Source organism: Haliotis rubra, unplaced genomic scaffold (genome assembly GCF_003918875.1).
Source record: "Haliotis rubra isolate DU_JTF1 unplaced genomic scaffold, ASM391887v1 Scf750, whole genome shotgun sequence".
In the NCBI taxonomy this organism is placed as follows: Eukaryota; Metazoa; Mollusca; class Gastropoda; order Lepetellida; family Haliotidae; genus Haliotis; species Haliotis rubra.
The window spans coordinates 90956-113624 of NW_025767469.1; the positions used below are offsets into that span (position 1 = coordinate 90956).

General features: G+C 40.1%; 1 protein-coding gene across 3 annotated transcripts; it reads left to right on the forward strand.

The window, feature by feature from the left end:
* Positions 1 to 1602: 1602 nt before the first annotated feature.
* Positions 1603 to 20773, forward strand: LOC124260149 (neuropilin and tolloid-like protein 2). 3 transcript variants are annotated; one of them, XM_046694393.1, is made up of 5 exons: positions 1603 to 1732; positions 4098 to 4340; positions 6215 to 6346; positions 6553 to 6788; positions 20682 to 20763. In XM_046694393.1, exons 1-5 carry the CDS (start codon positions 1657 to 1659, stop codon positions 20751 to 20753), a joined length of 759 nt encoding a protein of 252 aa, XP_046550349.1. In that variant the 5' UTR covers positions 1603 to 1656; the 3' UTR covers positions 20754 to 20763. The 3 variants fall into 3 exon arrangements, with proteins under 3 accessions (XP_046550349.1, XP_046550348.1, XP_046550350.1); XM_046694392.1 differs by lacking the exon at positions 20682 to 20763 and adding an exon at positions 8639 to 8995; XM_046694394.1 differs by lacking the exons at positions 1603 to 1732; positions 4098 to 4340; positions 6215 to 6346; positions 6553 to 6788 and adding exons at positions 12676 to 12764; positions 14106 to 14342; positions 16568 to 16696; positions 19433 to 19668 and having other exon boundaries at positions 20682 to 20773.
* Positions 20774 to 22669: the final 1896 nt, after the last annotated feature.

Genomic DNA, 22669 nt, shown 5'->3' on the forward strand with positions numbered 1-22669 from the left:
ATGCATCCACGGCATGGCCCGATGATTTTTTTCCCTCCCTTGGCTGGCTTTTTATCCAATCAGGCGTCTACGCTGGGAAGTTGAGCGAACCAATCACAACTTACACACTTTCGCTTCTTAAATTATCTAACCGTTTAAACTTGGCAACACAATTGATGCAGAGGTACTCTGAAAGAGGTAGAAGTTCTTTTATATATTTTTTGAAAGTTTCACATCTGTCAATTTGTCTGTATTATTTCCCACAAAATCTGAGTGGTACTGCGAACTAACCTTCGGGACTGCGACCTCTATCTTTGTTGACACTGGCAAACTCGGATGTAACGGTGGCTTAGCTGATTGGCTACTGTGAGAATGCGGAGCCAGCAAAGGGAGGTAATATAATTATCGTGCCAAGCCGTGGATGCATCCAGGGTATAGTGGAGAGTGATCGTAACGTATACCCTGGAGATTATCGGGGATGCTGTTGTTGTTGTTTGTCTGTTGTTGCTTGAGGGAATTTGGATTATTCTGTTGTTGTTGGTGGGTTTTTTCTGCGTGTTATGTTCTTGAATTATTCTTGTTCTGTTGCTGGTGTTATGTTCTATTTTGTTTTGGTTGTTTTTGTGTTGCTTTTTGTGTGTGTGAATGCGTGTGAGTACGTGCGTATGTATGTGTGTGTGCGTGCGCGCGTGCAAATGACGAAAGCCCTAGAAATTGTCCGAAGTCGAGCGTACGAGCACAGTATTGCCACCTGTCCAACTACATTCCACTTCACGTTACTTAACGTAACATGATCTGTTATTTGTAAACGCGCAGGTATTGTCAGGTTACATTTAGTTACAAACTTGTTACACCTTTACACTATGGCAACTAAATATGTGTAATGTATTGACTACATATATGGTTACATATACGCTTCATGTATGTATTTCAACTGTGTTGGAAATACATCCGTGTTTGTCTTTGTTTACTTTTGAGGAATGTATATGCCAGAATATATCAGTAAGTATGGTTACTTTGGGTGATTCATGAGTATTTCAGTTTTATGATCGCTTGTCTGTTTTTTTAGTGGGAGGGAAGCCCGAAGTACTGCAGGTTTTGTTGAAGTTTGGTTGTTTACGCACTCACCAATATTCTCACTATTTGACGGCGGTCTGTAAATAATGGAGCCTGGATCAGACAATCCAGTGATTAACAGCATGAGCATCGATCTACGCAATTAGAATACGATAACATGCGATCTATCATTACATTTGTCAACCAAGTCAGCGAGCTTAACCACCAGATCCCGTTAGACACCTCTTACGAGAAGCATGTGTTGATGAAAACTAAGTCCAACCCGTATCTTCACGAGTAGGTTTTGTTTAAACCAATAAGCACACGATTATGCCATCAAACACATTTTGGGCCTTAACTTACGATATTACGATTCTGTGATGCCCGAAAACACAATAAATATCGCTGACCTACAGTCAATAGAATTCGAAATATACCTTGATTCACATGTATTGCTTTTCATCTCAACATACCGTGCACATCAAAGGTTAAATACTTCACAAGTCAGTGAGTATGTAACCGATAAGGCGATTTGACCTGGGTTAGCTCATCGTTGTGTCGCAATGTGTATTATATATTCCGCCCCCATACACAGCACTTGTCAGGACACAAGGTCCTAACATGGCGTCTTTCTATCACTATGCCTCGTTGATGGTTCTCTGGGTAGTACACGTGAATGGATATATCCCCTCTATTTGTAAGTATGAAAACACGCGCACACAAAAACATATCATGTACGAGTAGCGTCTGAATAAGGGTTTAAGTCGCTAAACAACACATTGGACCAATGTAGGGAATCGAACCCTGATCTTCGGCGTGACGAGCGAACACTTTGTCCCTGAAGCGACCCCCCCGACCAGTGTAAGGTATGAATGTAGATCTTTTCATTCACCCGGGTACCTTTACCTGTGTAATTATTAATGAATTTATTGTGTTTGCAAGAACATATCGTTGTTTGATGTCCTAGGTTTCTATGAATGTATAATTTGTTTGTATTGATATTTATTTACGCGCTCACTCAGGGAATGTAATGAATAGAAATGCAAGACAAAGAGATTCCACATTTACATTGATAATGAACAGTTCTGGATAGAAATACACAACAAAGAGATTCCACATTTACATTGATAATGAACAGTTCTGGATAGAAATACAAGACAAAGAGATTCCACATTCACATTGATAATGAACAATTCTGGATAGAAATACAAGACAAAGAGATCCCACATTTACATTGATAATGAACAGTTCTGGATAGAAATACAAGACAAAGAGATTCCACATTTACTTTGATAATGAACAGTTCTGGATAGAAATACACAACAAAGAGATTCCACATTAATATTGATAATGAACAGTTCTGGATAGAAATACAAGACAAAGAGATTCCACATTTACTTTGATAATGAACAGTTCTGGATAGAAATACAAGACAAAGAGATTCCACATTTACTTTGATAATGAACAGTTCTGGATAGAAATACACAACAAAGAGATTCCACATTTACTTTGATAATGAACAGTTCTGGATAGAAATACACAACAAAGAGATTCCACATTTACTTTGATAATGAACAGTTCTGGATAGAAATACACAACAAAGAGATTCCACATTAATATTGATAATGAACAGTTCCTGATAGAAATACAAGACAAAGAGATTCCACATTTACTTTGATAATGAACAGTTCTGGATAGAAATACAAGACAAAGAGATTCCACATTTACTTTGATAATGAACAGTTCTGGATAGAAATACACAACAAAGAGATTCCACATTTATATTGATAATGAACAGTTCTGGATAGAAATACAAGACAAAGAGATTCCACATTTACATTGATAATGAACAGTTCTGTATAGAAATACAAGACAAAGAGATTCCACATTTACATTGATAATGAACAGTTCTGGATAGAAAAACAAGACAAAGAGAGTCCACATTTACATTGATAATGAACAGTTCTGGATAGAAATACAAGACAAAGAGATTCCACATTTATATTGATAATGAACAGTTCCTGATAGAAATACAAGACAAAGATATTCCACATTTACATTGATAATGAACAGTTCTGGATAGAAATACAAGACAAAGAGATTCCACATTTACTTTGATAATGAACAGTTCTGGATAGAAATACACAACAAAGAGATTCCACATTTACTTTGATAATGAACAGTTCTGGATAGAAATACACAACAAAGAGATTCCACATTAATATTGATAATGAACAGTTCCTGATAGAAATACAAGACAAAGAGATTCCACATTTACTTTGATAATGAACAGTTCTGGATAGAAATACACAACAAAGAGATTCCACATTTACTTTGATAATGAACAGTTCTGGATAGAAATACACAACAAAGAGATTCCACATTTACTTTGATAATGAACAGTTCTGGATAGAAATACACAACAAAGAGATTCCACATTAATATTGATAATGAACAGTTCCTGATAGAAATACAAGACAAAGAGATTCCACATTTACATTGATAATGAACAGTTCCTGATAGAAACACAAGACAAAGAGAGTCCACATTTACATTGATAATGAACAGTTCTGAATAGAAATACACAACAAAGAGATTCCACATTTACATTGATAATGAACAGTTCTGGATAGAAATACAAGACAAAGAGATTCCACATTTACTTTGATAATGAACAGTTCTGGATAGAAATACAAGACAAAGAGATTCCACATTTATATTGATAATGAACAGTTCTGGATGGAAATACAAGACAAAGAGATTCCACATTTACATTGAAAATGAACAGTGTGTGGCCATCCGCACCAATAGTTAAATGCATGGAAGTCCTCGTTGGGTGTATTTTCCCCAGTAAATTCAGTAAGTCTGACTCACAGTCACTGAACCGCATTATTCTTCCTTCCGCCTAGCCCTTTCTTCAATGCTAAATCCCTAAATGAAGCCAGTTGAGATTTCCTCTGCTTCCTAACCCTCAGTTCAAATCGTAATAGCGTCAAGCCGTGATAAGCTCAAACACTGCGGAGTGCAAGAACATTATTTATGACTAACGTGATTCTTCTCAGATTACATGGACACCCGGTGTTCGGGAACTCTGACACTGACAAAGGACCTGCGACTTAAACTGACCTCCCTGCCCAGCACCCCTCTGAATCAAGGTTGGCAGTGCTCCTTAACTCTCCGGAGCACTACCCCTGGGGACAAACTGATGGTAAACATCAGATCGTTCAACACAATCGGGACCACTGCCTGTACCAGGAACAGTCTCAAGATATATGACGGTGCAAATACACAAACAAGTCTCAATGGTAAGTAAGATTAATCATTTGTGTAAAATCTTTATTCATTCAGTGATCCATTCACATTGATCTTTCATCTTCACCTTTTGCATCCGGTGAAAACTATTTAGTTAAATGTTTTCTGTGTTGACGGTCTGAATACAATTATTAAAAGGCGTCAGTGGAATATTGCTTTGAAAAAGTTTTATATATATACTGAACAAATTAAGTTAGGTATCATTAATATTTTCGGGATAATCATTTGAAAGTGTTGAATCACTTTTCACGACAAAATAAAGGCGAAAATATTTCATGATTCCTGATCTGAACGATTAAATTGCGTGAAAATGGAGTCAATAAAACGAAATAATAGTTGATTTTGAAATGTGACAATATGGACTTAACACATGGAAAATGTTATCAAGATAATTTATGCGGCGTAAAACCGTATTCATCTGTAGCAGTATAATGGGCAGTGTATGTTAGTGGTCGATATTTGAATAGCATTGTGTTAATATTCATATGTTTGTTTTGTTTCTTGGTTGTTTATCGCGCACTCAGCAATATTCCAACCTTATGGTCTGTAAAAAAATCGAGACTGGACGAGGTAATGCAGTTATCGACAGCATAAGCATCGATTTACGTATCTGGGATACGATGACATATTTCAACCGAATCAGCGAACTTGATCCCGTTAGTCTCTTACGACACGCCTGGATTGCTGAAGATCAATGTTAACCGTTAACCGTGTCTTCACGGATCCAACTTTTTTATACACGACCTTTACATTTATAAACATTTATCTTGCCTCACACATAAATGTCGTTCTCTGATTGGCTGAGCGCTCTTCTATTATTTTCAATCTACCCCGCTTACAAGCGAGTAACATTTTCTATGTACCCCGCTGGGAATGCCGAAATCATTTGGTACTTCGTAGTAGTAATCTTTATCTCGAATAACATTGAATCACGTATGATGTGCGGAAATTACCGAAGTTTTGCGAATGCAAATCGATGGATGGGAGATAACTCTAAATTTGTTTGTCTTGTCGTCTTGTCGTCTGGTACTCTGGTGTTCGAGAAGCACGTTCACAGACAAAGTTATTTATTCATTAACCTGTGCTGTGCCGTCTCCATCCGTTCTCCAACACCTGGCTGTCCCTTTCTCTGCACTCCTTCCTCGTTACAAATAGTGAACTGTGTCAATATTTTAATGATAGATTGTTAAACAACTTTTATATTTTTTAGGACAAAAATTCTGCAAAAACTTCACAGAGTGGGTATCATGTTTTGATTATGATCAGCGTTTCATTGAGTATTTTATGTTTATTAGTTTTCGAGTTAGATTGCAATTCATCGGTCCGCTTTTGAGCCAAACGGACTATAGGGGCCCATGGACTGGCGTACCCTCGATGTTTCTTTATGTTCCCCTCGCCCTAGGGAAACATAAAGAAACATCGAGGGTACATCAGTCCATGTCCCCCTCGTGACCAGTGAACAACTTACAGTATATAATATTCTTAGTCGTAAAGAGTCTTAAAAGCATTGCTTTCATTGACATTCATCGACTGTACATGATATACCAATGTCAATTTCGTCATTGATATGAAGTTATGAACTGTTTGGGCGAACAGAAACAAAATTGAATGATAGCATTTACTCAAATATATGTGCACAATGTACGGCGTTTTCTTGTTTTTTCCACATTTTTAATTAATATTTTTCTTTTGTTTTGTCATTCAGAGTACATGTCAATGTACCCAGTAAAACACCAACAACACGCCCCTACGCAAGGTATTGCTTAAAGCGGCGTAAACTACACTCATTCAGCTTTAATTAATCATATTTGCGCATTTTCTGTTTTATTATGTTCTACACACTCAAGACATTCTATGATTGTTTCAGGATTTGACGGGGACTGCGGGACTGTGTCAAGCAAAACATACATCTCTAGCGGAAACACAGTGAAATTTGTGTTTCAAACGGAAGACATTAATCAGCAGTATGGCCAGTTTGACATCCTGTTGGTGTCGTTCGGTGAGCATGGTGGAGATATCTGTATATCTACATATCTCTTTTAATATGTGCAATAGTAATTAGTCGATTGCACATTTTCAGAAAATAAACAAGTGATTCTACAATCATTGACTATATTATGAGCATTTTTTTTTTTTATGTATTGCTTATATTCCGGGAATTATGCCCATAGACAGTTGTACTTACAGTTTTGTTGATCTTTATAGGTACTTGCACAAAAAGTCGCTTCAGGTGCGACAACGGCCGCTGTATCAGCAAATACCTCACATGTAACGGCTTCAATGACTGCGGCGACAGGTCGGACGAGAACACTGACTGTGGTAAAAGCAGTTTGGGAACAGGCCCTATAGCGGGCATTGCTGTAGGCGCCATAGTTTTCATCGTGATCGTTGTCGTCCTGGCTCTCGTCGCCAGACATAGGAGAAGACACTGCGTTACTGATGTGAGTATGGACAGGGAAGATATGACGATAACGGCCGTTTGTAACGCAATGATGATACTTCGTTATTTGACACGCTTGAAGATCAGGGCTAGAACTGGTCTTCAGTACCCCATGCTTGTCGTAAGAGGCGACTAACCTTGGTTGACACATGTCATTGTATCCTAATTGTGTAGATCGATGCTCGTGATGTCAATCGCTGGATTATCTGGTCCAGACTCGATCATTCACACTCCAACGCCCTATAGATGGGGTATTGCTGAAAGCGGCGTTAAAAAACCAACAAATAGAGCCGTCAGGGAGTATAGGACAAGACGCTGCAATGCTGACTTGAGTACTGGGAACAGATTTAATGGTAAAGAATGGACAAGAACATACATTACAAGCGTCATTGTGAATCACATTAAAGTACCGTTACAACTAGTCTGTCGTAAAGACCCTGAAGCAAATATATCCAAGAAAGCAAGAAAGCAAGTCTAGAAAATGTGGCAAGTCTAGATTTCCTGCAAGAAAGTCTCAGGGTTCCTTTTCATTAATTATTTTTTTTACTATGTACTTTTTTCAGTACATTATGTTCAATTCAGAGGCTAGTTGTTAGTCTAGGTCACAACGAACTAAAAGGGGTCACTAATTGTTGTTCATTATAGCCATAATTCGTTGTAAGCATTTCGAACTAAAGGTACACGAAGTAGCCGTGATCAATAAGCACGGAAAACAGTTCGTTATAACAGTGAGTTCGTCTCAACTTGTTCGTTTACTGACTCTCCAAATCTAACTTTTGTCTAATGTGGCTCCGATTTTGCAACGGAACCTTTGCTTTGATGATCGATGTGTGTCCACAAACTGTATGCTTATTCAGGATCTTAGTAGGCTTGAGTGTACTTCGTTTGGAACAACTTGGAGCAATTTTTTAGTCAAGGTAGGAACCACGAAGCACAAGCATGGTGTTGACAAATTCAGATCAACAACCCATGGTCAGAGAACAAAGGCATTTCCTTTGAACTGTCCAAGCAATGTGCCGTATCGTGTAATACTCGTCACGAACTAGTTTAGTTTCCACAGAGATTCCCAAACGTTTTCAATCTTGGAAAGTAAACTTATAAGTTCCAGTTATACTTTCTTCTTTGAAAGGGTCCCAATGGTCCCTGTACGGTGATCTACCTTCAGTTGTTGGCAATCCATAGCCTGTTTTAATATTGAATTGTCATTTATAGGTAAAATATTTTAGATTTAATTACTAGTCTTAAATTTATTCCTGTAATAATCTAGTTATTTTACTGTCCTTCGTTGATAGGTGTTTTATAATGTAATTGTGTTTATTGTTAATTTATAACTTTGTAAGTCACAATATGGCTGAAAAATAGCCGATGTGACTATAAATTTTAACTCAATCACTCACTCTTTGAAAGGAAAATGGTCAATTTTACTAAGTCCTCGTGTGTCATGAAACGTAAACATCAAAGGCTGGAGGTGTAGGAATATTGCTCGACATACAGGGAAAGTTGACTGTTGAAAAGTTTAAGAAGACCATTTCTCTTGTCATAAAATATTTCGCATTTGTAGTCATTTGCATGAAATAGTTTTATTCCTAAGAAAAACTAAACAAATATCACATTATATTACTGGAAAACTAGAAATCTGGACTAAAACTACAGTAACATGAATTTATAAAATCTCACCTACACATGTAAATCACTCTAAAAATATCACTCCACCATTGAGTGTCACAAAAATACAATCGCAAAAATGTGCAGTTTTCTGTATTCCCTTTTTATAGACTAAATGCTGAAAAGAACATATTTAGAAATACTGTTTTTTCACATATCTTGTCTTAAAATGCTTCTGTTTCACAGACTCACTGTCACGCCAGCCCACCGCCGTGTTCCCCGTGTACTCCAGCAAGCTACCCTTCTAACATGCCCTATGGATATTGATACTCACAGCAAGCTACCCTTCTAACATGCCCTATGGATATTGATACTCACAGCAAGCTACCTTCTACCATGTATTACGTTAATGGAAACTACATGTAACAGCAAGCAACTGCCGTTTAGACACGGATTTCAAGTCTTCTTCGGTCATTAGACACCACCGATTTCCATACAAGTATCCGTACCCAAAGACTTTCACCAATGGTCACATCCTGATACAGGGAACTCTCCATCTTCATGGGGGAATATATCTATTTTAATAAAGTCTTTTCCTTAAAACTTGTCTGTAATTATATGCAGTTAGATATATTGCGTTAGTAGTTATAATTAGGTGAGGTGAGGTGAGTTGAGGTTTACGCCGCACTCAGCAAAATCCCAGCTATATGGAGGCGGTCTGTAAATAATCGAGTCTGGACCAGACAATCCAGTGATCAACAGCAGGAGTATCGATCTGCGCAATTGGGAACCGATGACATGTGTCAACCAAGTCAGCGAGCCTGACCACCCGATCCCGTTAGTCGCCTCTTACGACAAGCATAGTGGCTTTTATGGCAAGCACATGGGTTGCTGAAGACCTATTCTACCCCGGATCTTCACGGGTCAGTTATATTTTTGCACTTTGAAGACAAGGAGTGCATGTTGTATAATGACTCATGTGAAGATGGAGTAATCTGACAATATCATCCTTAGGTCGTGTCATCCACAGCAGTGGGCACGTTGACCTCAAGACTTCTTCGACAACCTGACTGCATCTCAGAGTCCCTGTGTTTTTGTTCATAGGCTCAAGCTTTCACCAACATTGTGCATGCGCATTGTAAGAATTGTCCTCAAGGAGAGATACATTTTGTTTATGATAATACATATGTTACCCTGTGGTTCCATAATGATTAGTATACTGATACTGTTAGGATAGCATTATATTATTCGATTATTTATTTAATTCGTAAATATCTCCAAACATAACTTGTACAGTGCAAAACACGCATTCGCTCAACGTCATTCGGTTTGACCACCCTGTCTAAACAATGGACTAGTACAAAATAACCCCACCACTCTCACGAGATTACGAGTACGGATGGGGGCGAACAACGAATACGCAGAATGAGCGAACTCATGAGTGAGTGAGTTTAGTTTTACGCCGGTCTTAGCAATATTCCAGAAATATCACAGCGGGGGACACCAGAAATACCATTCAAACATTGTATCCATTTGGAATCGAACCCGGGTTTTCGGTGGGACGACTGAACGCTTTAACCATTAAGCTACACCACCGCCCACTTAAAATATTGAGTCAATGTATGCGACAAATACACAAATGTATCTCTCAAAATCTTTTACGGAGTGTAAAATCTGAAATGTTTCTTCGAACAATCGTCGTCATCAGAGTACAGTGTTTGCCCATCAATATATTCCGTTTGATAGCATTTAGCGTGAGTGAGTGAGTTTGGTTTTACTCCGCTTTTAGCAATATTCCAGCATTATCACAGCGGGGAACACCAAAATTGGACTTCACACATTAGACCAATGTTGGGAATCGAACCAGGGTCTTCGGCGTGACGAGCGGACGCTTTAACCACTAGGCTACCCCACCGCCCCTATATCCCAGGAACCTAGTGCACAAAATAATACACAACCGCGTACACAACCACTTGGTACGGTGACAAAAGGGCCATTTTTATTCTATTCTGAAATGTATGAGGAATTCAAAACGGTGAAGTGTATTTTTGCGCATGATGTGTTGTACCCAAAAATACGTTTTACACTTGCATAAATGAATTGTACCCTAACCTGACGCATTTTAGCCGTGGTGACACCCGTATATATCCGGGTAAGAACTGGTTTACAGTAACCCATACTAAGTCTTGTCGTAAAAGGCGACTAACGGGAGCGGGTGGTCAGGCTCGCTGACTTGGTTGATAGAGGTCATCGTATTCCAATTGCATAGATTGGTTGACACATGATCATGCTGTTGATAACTGGATTGTCTGGTCCAGACTCAATTATTTACAGACCACTGCCATATAGCTGGAATATTTGTGAATGCAGCGTTTACAAACAAACAAAACCAACTGTGATGAACCAGGGGTGTACGCTCTTTTGTGAAAACGCGGCCCTGTACGTGTGCGGAGTCACGTGACCACCAACACGTGTGCAGAATGTGTTGTGATCAGAAAACACACGTTAACAATCCTTGAGAGATAAGCAATTCTCACGCCACGCCTTACAAAAGTTTACCGTGAACTTACAGTTGGCACGCTCCAGGGCTGCCAGTATACCGTGGCTATTGCCATGAGGTGCTGTTGACGGACGATTCACAACCTGAGGACACCCGCACATCAAACGGGTACGACATCTGATCGTCCAAGGTTAACCATGTGAAGTCACATACCGAGGACCAGCAAATCTGGCTACGTCATTTGCGTAATCGTTTATGACCGCAACGTCAAAGGCCTCTGAATGTTGTGGAATGACAACCTAAACCGCGCGTACGTCATGCCACGGCTTACAGAAAATCAGCGTCTTCGCGCCGTAGGTATGCCGGAGACTGGAATGACCAAAAATGAAGTGGCCAGATATTTTGGTGTCCATCGAAACACGATCTCATCTCTATGGAGAAATTTTCAACATAATGGGGACACAAGAAATTTGCCTCGAACTGGCCGTCCATGAAGGACGTCACGTCAGCACAACCACGTTTGGCTGACCCATGTAAGGAATCGATTCCAGACTTCCAGTTTGACTGCTCGGACCATTTCTGGCTTACGTCCAATTAGTTTCAGGACTGCACGGAACCGACTGAGGGAGAACAGCATCCAGGCCGACGGCCTGCAATACGTCCAATTTTGACCTAAGTCACCGACAGGCACGTCTTGCCTGGTGCAGACAGCTTCTACGGTACAGGATTGGGATGCTGTTTTGTTCACTGACGAGTGGAAATGTCATCTGGATAGGTCAGATGGCAGGGCAAGGGTGTACAGACGGCGAGGTGAACGGTAGGCTGACGCGTTCGTTGTTCAACGTCGACAGTGTACTGGCGGGAGCGTTATGGTATCTGGAGACGTCACATTTCATCGTCGGACACAACTTGTGCTTGTCAATGGCAATCTGACAGGTCTTCGATACTGGGGATGAGATCAATGGGTGTCACGTGCAGCCGTTCATTCAAGGACAGAGACGTCAGTTCACGCTTCAGCAAGCCTGTCCACATGTCGCCCGTGTTGTGACAGATTTCCTGAGACAGCAGAACATTCCGGTACTCCCCTAGTCAGGTGTTTCTCCGGACCTGTCCCCTACCGAGCACGCTTGGGGTGAAATGGAGAGACGTTTACGTCAAGCCCAGAATCAGCCCCTGTTGTTAGCTAAATGGGACAAGCGTTTGTTCAGATATGGAACAACATTCCCCAAGGTTTCTTCAATTGCTTAGTATCGTCTATGCGTCGTCGTTGTCAAGCCTGCATCAACGCCATTGGTGAACACACATGATACTGAATTTGTGAACTGACCTTTGACGCCATATCTCTTCAAGGGCGTGTCACGATGCCTTGTGACAAATCATACAGATTTCGATATTATTCTGTTAAACAGTGGTTAAGGAAAACACCACAAATCATGTTGCCATCCTTTTGCATTAAACAAATGTATAGCATCAAAAATGCACAGTTCCAGTAGTATATACTTGAAGTCCGACTTCGATGTGAAGGTTGACTAGGTGCGCCATATATGTCCCTCTGGCATTCAGGGGTGATCTATCAGTTCACAGTGTAAATACTTAATGCCATCTGTATCATCATAATGTAATACACTTATCACCTGTCAGGTAACACTGCACAAGACATATGATACATCCTAACCATGTTATATGTGATGACTCCAGTGTAATGTTACGTGCATGTCGCAATCGGCCGATTTACTCAACCCACCCACATATAATAGTACACCTTGCATATGCCCCAACAAACACAACATTTCAACATGGCGTCTTTGTGTCAATGTGTGATGTTCGTGTCTCTCTGTTTATTCCACGTTAACGGATTCACGCCTCGTGTTTGTAAGTATGAAAAACTAGGATATTGTCATAACGCTAAAATATTTACAGATGTTGCCATAATGGTTATCTTTGGTGGATAGAAAACGAATGTGTCTCGAACCCAAACATGGTTAAATCCTTATGTAATGGGAAATCTTAAATCCATTCTGATTTGTCTCTGTGTATGACTGTTTTTCTTTAATTAAAAGTAATTAACATAATTAATATAAGACAATGTGTGCGCGTACCCAGTTACAACTGGTCCGAGTAACCTGTGATGGACGTTGGCTGGTTGTTGTTTAACGCCGCACTCAGCAATATTCCAGCTATATGGCGGCGGTCTGTAAATAATCGAGTCTGGGCCAGACAATCCAGTGATTAACAGCATGATCATGTGTCAACCAAGTCAGCAAGTCTGACCACCCAACCCCGTTAGTTGCCGCTGAAGATCAATTCTAACCCGGATCTTCACGGGTCTGTGATGGAATGTATTTAGCCAACGAAATGGATTGGATGGTCAGGCTCTGTGACTGGTTGATGACCTAACATCTAAACCGGAAAACGTGCTCATAATATCAATATCAGGGTCATCTGGCCCTGGATCGATTTTTAACAAATAACACATCTAACTAGTATTGGATGAATATAGAAAGCCTCCAAGTAGATCCGGATCTTAATCAAATACTAAACGCCTCACTTCCTGTAATGTGTACTCACAATAAGGACATTGTGTCCACCTGATCCACTTTCGGCTGTTAACCTGAAAAATACCCATGGACAATACACAGCTTAGAAATAATACTTTGCACTATGCTTTGCATAAACAGCCGTAGCATTGGGTAGAGTGAGTGAATGAGTGAGTTTTGTTTTACGCCGCTTTTAGCAATATTACATTCCAGGGACATCAGAAATGGGCTTCACACATTGTAAGCATTGGCTTTCAAGTTTGTAACGAAATATACGCAAGGACGTTACAATGGAATTTGTTATTCCCCTACCTGCAACTGGGCTTTATGTATTGTAACATAGGCCTGTGTCCTCGTTTACTGAATAAATATCTCTCACTCGGCTTTAGGGAGATTAAACAAGGACTGGTGGGTTTAGACTATGACATGTCTGTCCATGTAAGACTACGGAATGGTAAAGCATTACCAGTCATGACTAGAGCAAGCAAGCCCGCACACACGCATGCACACACGGTCGCACGCGCGCTTGTAACTATAGGAGTAACTACGTTGATTTTGAATTAACAATGAGTAACCCTTAAGCCCCCTCACTCTTCCTTGTCAGTTTAATGGTGCAGGTATATAAACAAATAGTTGACAGTTTAATGGTACAGCTATATAAACAAATTGTTGACAGATTACATGGACCAGCAATGTACAACGTCCCTGACAGTCAGCAAGGACCTCAGACTGAAACTGACCAAGTACACCAACACCAAACTGGACATGGGCATGAACTGTTTCTTGATGCTCGACGCCAAGGTTCCTGGAGACAGGCTGATGATAACGGTCAGATCTTTCCACACAAAGTCGTCACCGTTTTGCACCAAAAACAGCCTCCAGATTGATGATGAAAATGTCAACCCCCTGAATGGTAAAAAGGACATATTTTGAGTTGATATATATCAGTTGAGGAACATTAAATATATTGTAGGTAACATTGTGCTTTTTAACTGTCCGGCGTCTCAGGGCAGGAGTATGGCTGTTGGGGGTCACGCAAAACTTTATCATTTTATGCTTGTAAATGTCTCCCTGAACCACATTATTTCCTCTTCAGTCCTTTCTGCAAAGCCAAAGCCGGGCGGGTAGATTTGATTTGATTTGATTTTACTTTATTTTATGTCCAAAACCTCTTGATTTTTGTTGAAATTTACACCTTTTCTACGATAGAAGATCAAAACTTAGAAGTGTGAAAAATTCGTGAGAGTCAAATTTGCATTTTCTCTAGTCTGAAAGGTAAATAAAATCTTAGGGTCGGGTCGAATTTTTGGGTCGAGCGGTAATGAGAAACAAGAATAATTTTACATCTGGCCTTAAAAGGAATTATTTGTTCCTATCAAGATTATATAGATAAAGACATATATAGACATATACTCTCCCAAAAAAGAAACGCATCATGAAATTAGCAATTTAATATAGCAATGAATTAAAACGTGATTCATTTTACAAAAGGTTTTGCTCTGTTTATGAGTCCTATGGTGTTTATGTTTTGAAACATCACAACAAAACGCACCATCCGTAAAATACCCGTATTTAACAGCATGATTTTCAATTTCGGCGTGTAGTGTCACAGAATACACAATTCACATGTAATGCACGTGAAAGTTGGTGATCAGATAGTCTCAATGATGAGCATGAAAGATTGATCGGTGTCTGTCGATTATTCACAGTATTTGGAATAGTGTTGACGAACGCAAAATGCCACGTGTAAGTGAAGCCAACCTTCATATCGCCATTGGTTTGCTTGAAGCTGGCCAGTCTCAACGTGCAGTTGCCCGACGCATGAATGTTCACCAAGGCACCATTTCACGGCTCTTGGAGAGATATCGCCGGCAGAATGCGGTAGCAGATGCCCCTCGTAGTGGGCGACCTCGAGCGACCACTGCGGCGCAGGATCGCTACATCCGGGTACATCACCTGCGTCATCGAACAGCTACGGCGACCAGTACCGCTCGACAAATACCCGGATTGGGGAGGCTTTCTGCACAGACCGTCAGGAACAGGTTGAGAGAGGCTGGTTTACGTGCCAGAAGACCTTATTTTGACCCTGTGCTTCGACAACAACATCGTCGACATCGACTTCAATGGTGCACCAACGTTCAGGCCTGGAACCTACCGAATTGGCGTAGAATCTGGTTCAGTGATGAATCACGATTTCTATTGGAACGACGCGATGGAAGAATGCGGGTGTACAGACGTCGACGTGAACGTTTCGCCGACGCTTGCGTTCCCCAGGTAGACAGATTCGGCCGGGGACAGTGTTTTGATGTGGGGAGCGATCACCTGCCGTAGGAGAAGTGATTTGGTGATGATCCAGGGCAACCTGACAGCTCAACGGTACTGTGACGAAATCCTACGCCCACATCTCCTTCCAATCATTGATCGCCAGAGGGAGTTGTTTCAACAGGACAATGCCAGGCCCCACACAGCACGCCACACTAGAGACTTCCTCCAGAACCACAGCATCAATGTGCTCCCCTGGCCCTCAAGATCACCGGACTTAAACCCGAACGAAGAGCTGTGGGATGCCCAGAACAGACGGGTGCGACGCCGTAACCCTCAGCCCCAGACACTTCAGCAACTCGCACAGGTACTACAGGCAGAGTGGGCTGCGATTGGGCAACACGAGATTCTGAGACTTATTCGTTCGATGCAGAGGCGATGCCGTGCAGTTCTGGATGCCCACGGTGGTCACATGAGGTATTGACTTCAGCGCCACCACACGTCTTCATGTGACACTCAAACTGACTTTCCTTGAGTTGGTGCCAAAGACGGATAATTCTGCATTCCCAGTGTGCAATTTCGCTATATTTCATTGACTCATAAAGCCTACAAGATGTTTCAAAATAAACATAAAAATACAGTTGAAATTCCTATATGCGTTTCTTTTTTGGGAGAGTATATTATATTCAGAAACTAAGCGTTACCCTTGAGTGATCCGTCAGCATGATATTATGTTTTAAAGCTACAATGTATATTATTACCCTTTACGTGTACGCCTATTTTGGGGGCTGGTCATTCCCCGACACTAATGATTGTGATTATTATTTATGATTATTGAAAATATGTTGCTTTTATTTTGAATATATTGTATTTCAGGAGACAGCGGTGACTGTGGTGTGGTGACAGACAAAGTGTATACAGCACCAACTGGCTCTGTGAGCTTTAGATTTAAGACTGATTTTATTACCCAGACTGGCCAATTTGACATCCTTCTGACGGCATTCTGTAAGTAAAGGGGTATTTTATTTCATTCATCAATGATTAAATTGTTTAACATCCATCACACACACAGCCCTGTTGCATGGCATGAGGGAGGTATTACTGACCGTGGAATCTGCAATCTCATTAAATTCGATCTTTTACTTCGATACGACATCCCTGGCGACACAACTATAGAAGGTCGTGTCAGGTGAAATTTGACTGCCCAGTCAAAGTGATGGCTGCATTATTTCTGAACCAGTCGGATTTCAGATCCTTAAACAAATTTAGGCTTCATGAATACATCTCACGTTTTTATGGATAACAACTTCAATTTATTCTTATTCTTGTCAGATGTGGCACTATATACAACATATGTTAGATAAGACCTATATACAATATATGTCAGATATGACACTATGTACAACACGATAGGTCGGACGTGACTCTATATACAGCATGGTATGTTGGGTGTTGCGCTATATACAACATGATATGTTAGATGTAGCTCTATGTACAACATTGTATTTCGGTGTTGCACTATATACAACATGATATGTTAGATGTAGCTCTATGTACAACATTGTACGTAGGGTGTTGCACTATATACAACATGGTATGTCGGGTGTTGCACTATATACAACATGATATGTTACATGTAGCTCTATATACAACATGATATGTCGGGTGTTGCACTATACACAACATGGTATGTCGGGTGTTCCACTATATACAACATGATATGTTAGATGTAGCTCTATATACAACATGGTATGTCGGGTGTTGCACTATATACAACATGATATGTCGGGTGTTGCACTATATACAACATGGTATGTCGGGTGTTGCACTATATACAATATGGTATGTCGGGTGTTGCACTATATACAACATGATAATTATTTATATTAGATGTGGCTCTATGTACAACATGGTATGTTGGATGTGGCGCTATATACAACATATTATGTCAGAGGAGTATGCATTATACAACATGATTTATCAGATGTGATGCAATATACAATGAGATAGAAGGGATGTGATGCAATATACAGCATGATATGTCAGATGTGGTGCTTTAAACAATATGACATGTCGTATGTGATGCTATATACAACATGACAAGTCGGATATGACGCTATATGTAGCATGATATGTCGGATATGACGCTATATGTAGCATGACATGTCGGATATGACGCTACATACAGCGTGACATGTCGGATATGACGCTATATACAGCGTGACATGTTGGATGGCGTGCCGCAATATACAATACGATATGTTGGACGTGGCGCAATGTACAACATATGTCGGATGTGACTCCATATACAATACGATATGGCTGATATGGCGCTATATACAACATTGCATGCTTGGTACTGCGCTATATACAGCATGATATGTCGGAGGTGCCGCAATATACAACACGATATGTTAGATGTGGCGCAATATACAGCAGGAAAGATCTGATGTGGCCCTATATACAGTATGAGATGTCGGATATGGTGCTATATACAACTTTTTTGGTCGTATGATATGCTAGATACATTACGATATTTCGGATATGACACTATATACAACTTATGTTGGATGTTGCCCAATATACAGCGTATGTTGGATGTTACCCCATATACAAATTGCTATGTCTGATATGACGCTATATACAACACTGTATGCTGCATGTTGCGCTATATAAAACATGATATGTTGGGTGTGGCACCACATACAACACCCTATACAGGCTGATATTTCACTGGTCTAACTATGTTACATCCTGGTATGTTGGATATCTGATTATGTTCATGTATTTGTATATGTCATTATGTAATCACCGCCGTTTATGATGGAAGACTTGGGTTTCATGAAAAATAAAATAAATTATTTTTGAAAAAAATAACTTCATTTTATTCTTTATTCGACGTTTCAGAGATAATTGTTGTTCCTTCATCAGGAGTTTCATTCACCTTATCATGGAGCAAGAATTAAGTCTGAAACGTCGAATAAAGAAAAAAATATATTTAAATGCCTTTCAAAAACTTAATTCTTTTTTTGATGCCACCCATGCCGGTGTCTTTTTTTGATGCCACCCATGCCGGTGTCTGCTGATTCTCAAGCTGAAAGATACTTCTTCGGAACATAAGATCTTATTTAAATACAAATCTAATAACAGGTGTCGTGGGGAGACCAGTTAATTCTTACTTTGAATACGTCATCATTCTCCAAATACTGGGGGAAAAATATGTTCGACTATAAAGTTTCTTAAACTTTCTTGGGGGAAAGTCTTTTATGACATAGGCCTTCACTCCCAAAGTGGTTCACATGTTTTGAAACAAAACCTTTACAACGGTGTGTCCGCTCAGCACTCGACGTCAGCACTCGACGTCAGCACTCGACGATGTCATTTGTACACAAGGGACAATGATGCCAGAATACTGACCCTGTCCTTCAACAACTCGTACTTGTAAACGGCAACAAACGGAATATGGTGGTCATGATCTCAACCACTAGATTGTCTTAATTCGATTAGTACAGACGGTTGCTTTATGCACTGATATTTTTCATGCGGCGTCAACAAACAAACAAACAAACAAACACGAACACCCCTAGCACATTTGACTTATTATCAAACAATACTTTTTTACATTTTACCTGACACAATAGCAATACCTCCATGCTTATTCTATAATAAATTTTCCATTTTTTTATACCTGATCGTTAAGTTTGCTTCTATTTTTTTCATTAGTTATGAATGTATTTACAGCCGATAGTCCGTGCGAATACGGCCGATTCAAGTGTAACAACGACCACTGTGTCAGCCCGGACCTCAAATGTAACGGCTACAACGACTGCGGTGACAACTCGGACGAGAACACTGACTGTGGTTCACTGGGAACAGGCCCTATAGCCGGCATTGCTGTAGGCGCCATAGTTTTCATCGTGATCGTGGTGGTCCTGGTTCTCGTCGTCAGACACAGGAGAAGGCACTGCGTTACTGATGTGAGTATGGACAGGGAAGACATGACCGTGACGGCTGTTTGTAGCGCAATGATGTTACTTCGTTATTTGACACGCGTGAGGATCCGGGTTAGAACTGATCTTCAGCAACCATGCTTGTCGTAAGAGGCGACCAACAGGATTGGGTGTTTAGGCTGCCTGACTTGGTTCGCACATGTCATCGTATCCTAATTGCGTAGATCGATGCTCATAATGTTGATCATTGGCTTGTCTGGTTCAGACTCGATTATTAACAGACTGTCGCCATATAGCTGGAATATTGTTGAGTGCAGCGTAAAACAATAAAATCTAGGATGAAGGTCAGGATATAGGGGAACTGGACCGTTTGTTTTAACGTCATGTAAGAGTTTGGGGGCAATTGGGGTAGTCAATGTACTAAATACTTCAATTAGAAGAATGGTTTTCGCATACCTATTAAGCAAGTCAAACAAAACCGGAATGACAAATTTCAAAGTTAGGACCTACTCTATTATCAGGGTTAACTTGTTTTCTATTTTAGAGTATAAAACCCAACCTTTTCACACGAAATCTAAACGTTTTTCCCATTTTAATGATGCAGGGGCGGTGGTGTAGCCTAGTGGTTAAAGCGTTCGCTCATTGCACCGAAGACCCGGGTTCGATTCCCCACTTGGGTACAACTTGCGAGGCCCATTTCTGGTGTACCCAGCCGGGATAATGCTGGAATATTGCTAAAAGCGGCGAAGAATTAAACTCACTCACTCTTTTAATTACGCAGATCTTGTGGACCAAAATGTGTTCTTGTCATTGCTATATACCGTTAAACAGAACATAGTGCATCTTCAACATTAATTCCAACTTACATTAGAAACGTCCATCCTTCGGGAGAAACCATTTTTGCAGATAAACTCTGATTGAAATTTACAGGCACAAATAGCTTCTTAAGATTGTCGTGTTCTCGGAAATGTTGTTTTGGTGGGTTTTTTGTATTTTATTATAATTAATATTTATTTATTTAATACGTGTTTGTTTCACAGACCCACTGTCACTCCGGCCCACCAGCGTGTGCTCCAGCAAGCTACCCTTCTCACTTGAAATATGGGTACTGAGTCACAGCAATCGACCCTTCCACCATGTGCTATAGACAGACATTCATACTCGCATCAGTGCACACATGGATCAGTCGATTTCGGTCATCAGATTCAAGTTTCATGTTCACTGCTGTGTCATCCATAATCTTCACTGAGGAATGTATAACGTTGGGTTCTGTTGTAACCATAAGTTTAGTTTTTGTTGTCATTAAATCCAAATTGGTGGTATTGCTTAATGAGTATTTGTTTTATAGTGATAAGAACTGGCTTTAGTTTTGGTGTAGCAAATACATTTGAATTGATATGTACGCGAGTAAAGCATATTTTATAATCACACAGACAAGTATTGACCATATTAGACAACAGCATCATGTTATCTGAATGTGTTACCCTGACCGTGTTGATCACTCCGATGATTAAGCATGCGTGTGTGTGTGTGTGTGTGTGTGTGTGTGTGTGTGTGTGTGTGTGTGTACGTACGTGTGTGTCTTTTGAAAAGCGAAAGAGGTCTTTTTTAAATTTACAATGTAGTAATTCTTATCTGTAACCACACTGAAGACAAATATATATTTACAACTTGTTGGAATCGGACGCAAGATAACATATGAAAAGAAACTGCTTTGTTATTGTATTGCGTGTCATGGTTACGTACTGCTCCATCATAAGATGAATCATCATCATCGTCGTCGTCATCATAATCATCATCGTCGTCGTTGTTGTCGTCGTTGTCATCGTCGTCGTCGTTGTCATCATCATCATAATTATTTGTTCATTCACTAAAAGGCAAAAAATAACCATAAAACCTCGATTTAACGTTAACGTGTTTCATCTGTAACGCGGATCGTCACGATATGGCTGAAATATTGCCGATGTGACGTTAAATAATAACTCACTCACTCACTGTAACGCGGACCGCGGGTGACCCAGTTGTGCAGTTGTGCAGTTCGTTATAATTAAATGCTCAAATATTTGAGCACATGTTCATGAATTTTGCACTTTGAAGACAAGGAGTGCATGTTGTACAATGACTCATGCACAGATGGAGTACTCTGACAATATCATCCTTAGGTCGTGTCATCCACAGCAGTGGGCACGCTGACCTCAAGACTTCTTCGACCATTTGACTACATTTCGGATGTAGTTCTACCTGATGATGGGGCCAGAACAAGCCCTGAAACGTTGTTCCAAACAATAATAAGAAGATGAAACACAGAAAGGTCTCTATGTACATCTCGGAGTCCCTGTGTTCTTTCTCATAAGCTCAAGCTTTCACCAACAGTGTGCATTTGCATTGAAAGAATTGTCCTCAAGGAGAGATACATTTTGTTTATGATAAAGTCGTTTTGTTCCAAAGCCATACATGTTTATACATGTTACCTTGTGGTTTCATAATGGGTTGTATACTGATAGCATTATATTATTCGATTATTTATTAAATTCGTAAATATCTCCAAGTATATTTTCTACAATACAAAACAAGCAATCGCTCAACGTCATTCAGCTTGACCACCCGGTCTAAACCATGGATTATTACAAAATAACCCCACCACTCTCACGGGATTACGAGTACGCATGGAGTCGAACAACGAATACGTAAAATGAGTGAGTTTAGTTTTACGCCGGTCTTAGCAATATTCCAGAAATATCACAGCGGGGGAAACCAGAAATAGTCTTCACGCAATATATCCATGTGGGAAATCGAACCCGGGTCTTCGGAGTATCGAATGAAAGCTTTAACCATTAGGCTATTCCAAAGCCTATGGAACTCTCGAAGATACATATTCCACAGAAACCATTATGAATGTTCCTTAATTAATGATGTAAATAATGGACTGGCAAGGTGTCCGTGTTTCGTAGTCATTATAATATTATTATAATATAATGCTTATGATGCACTCATCCACCAAGCCCAATCTACTGTATAAACTCTGCTG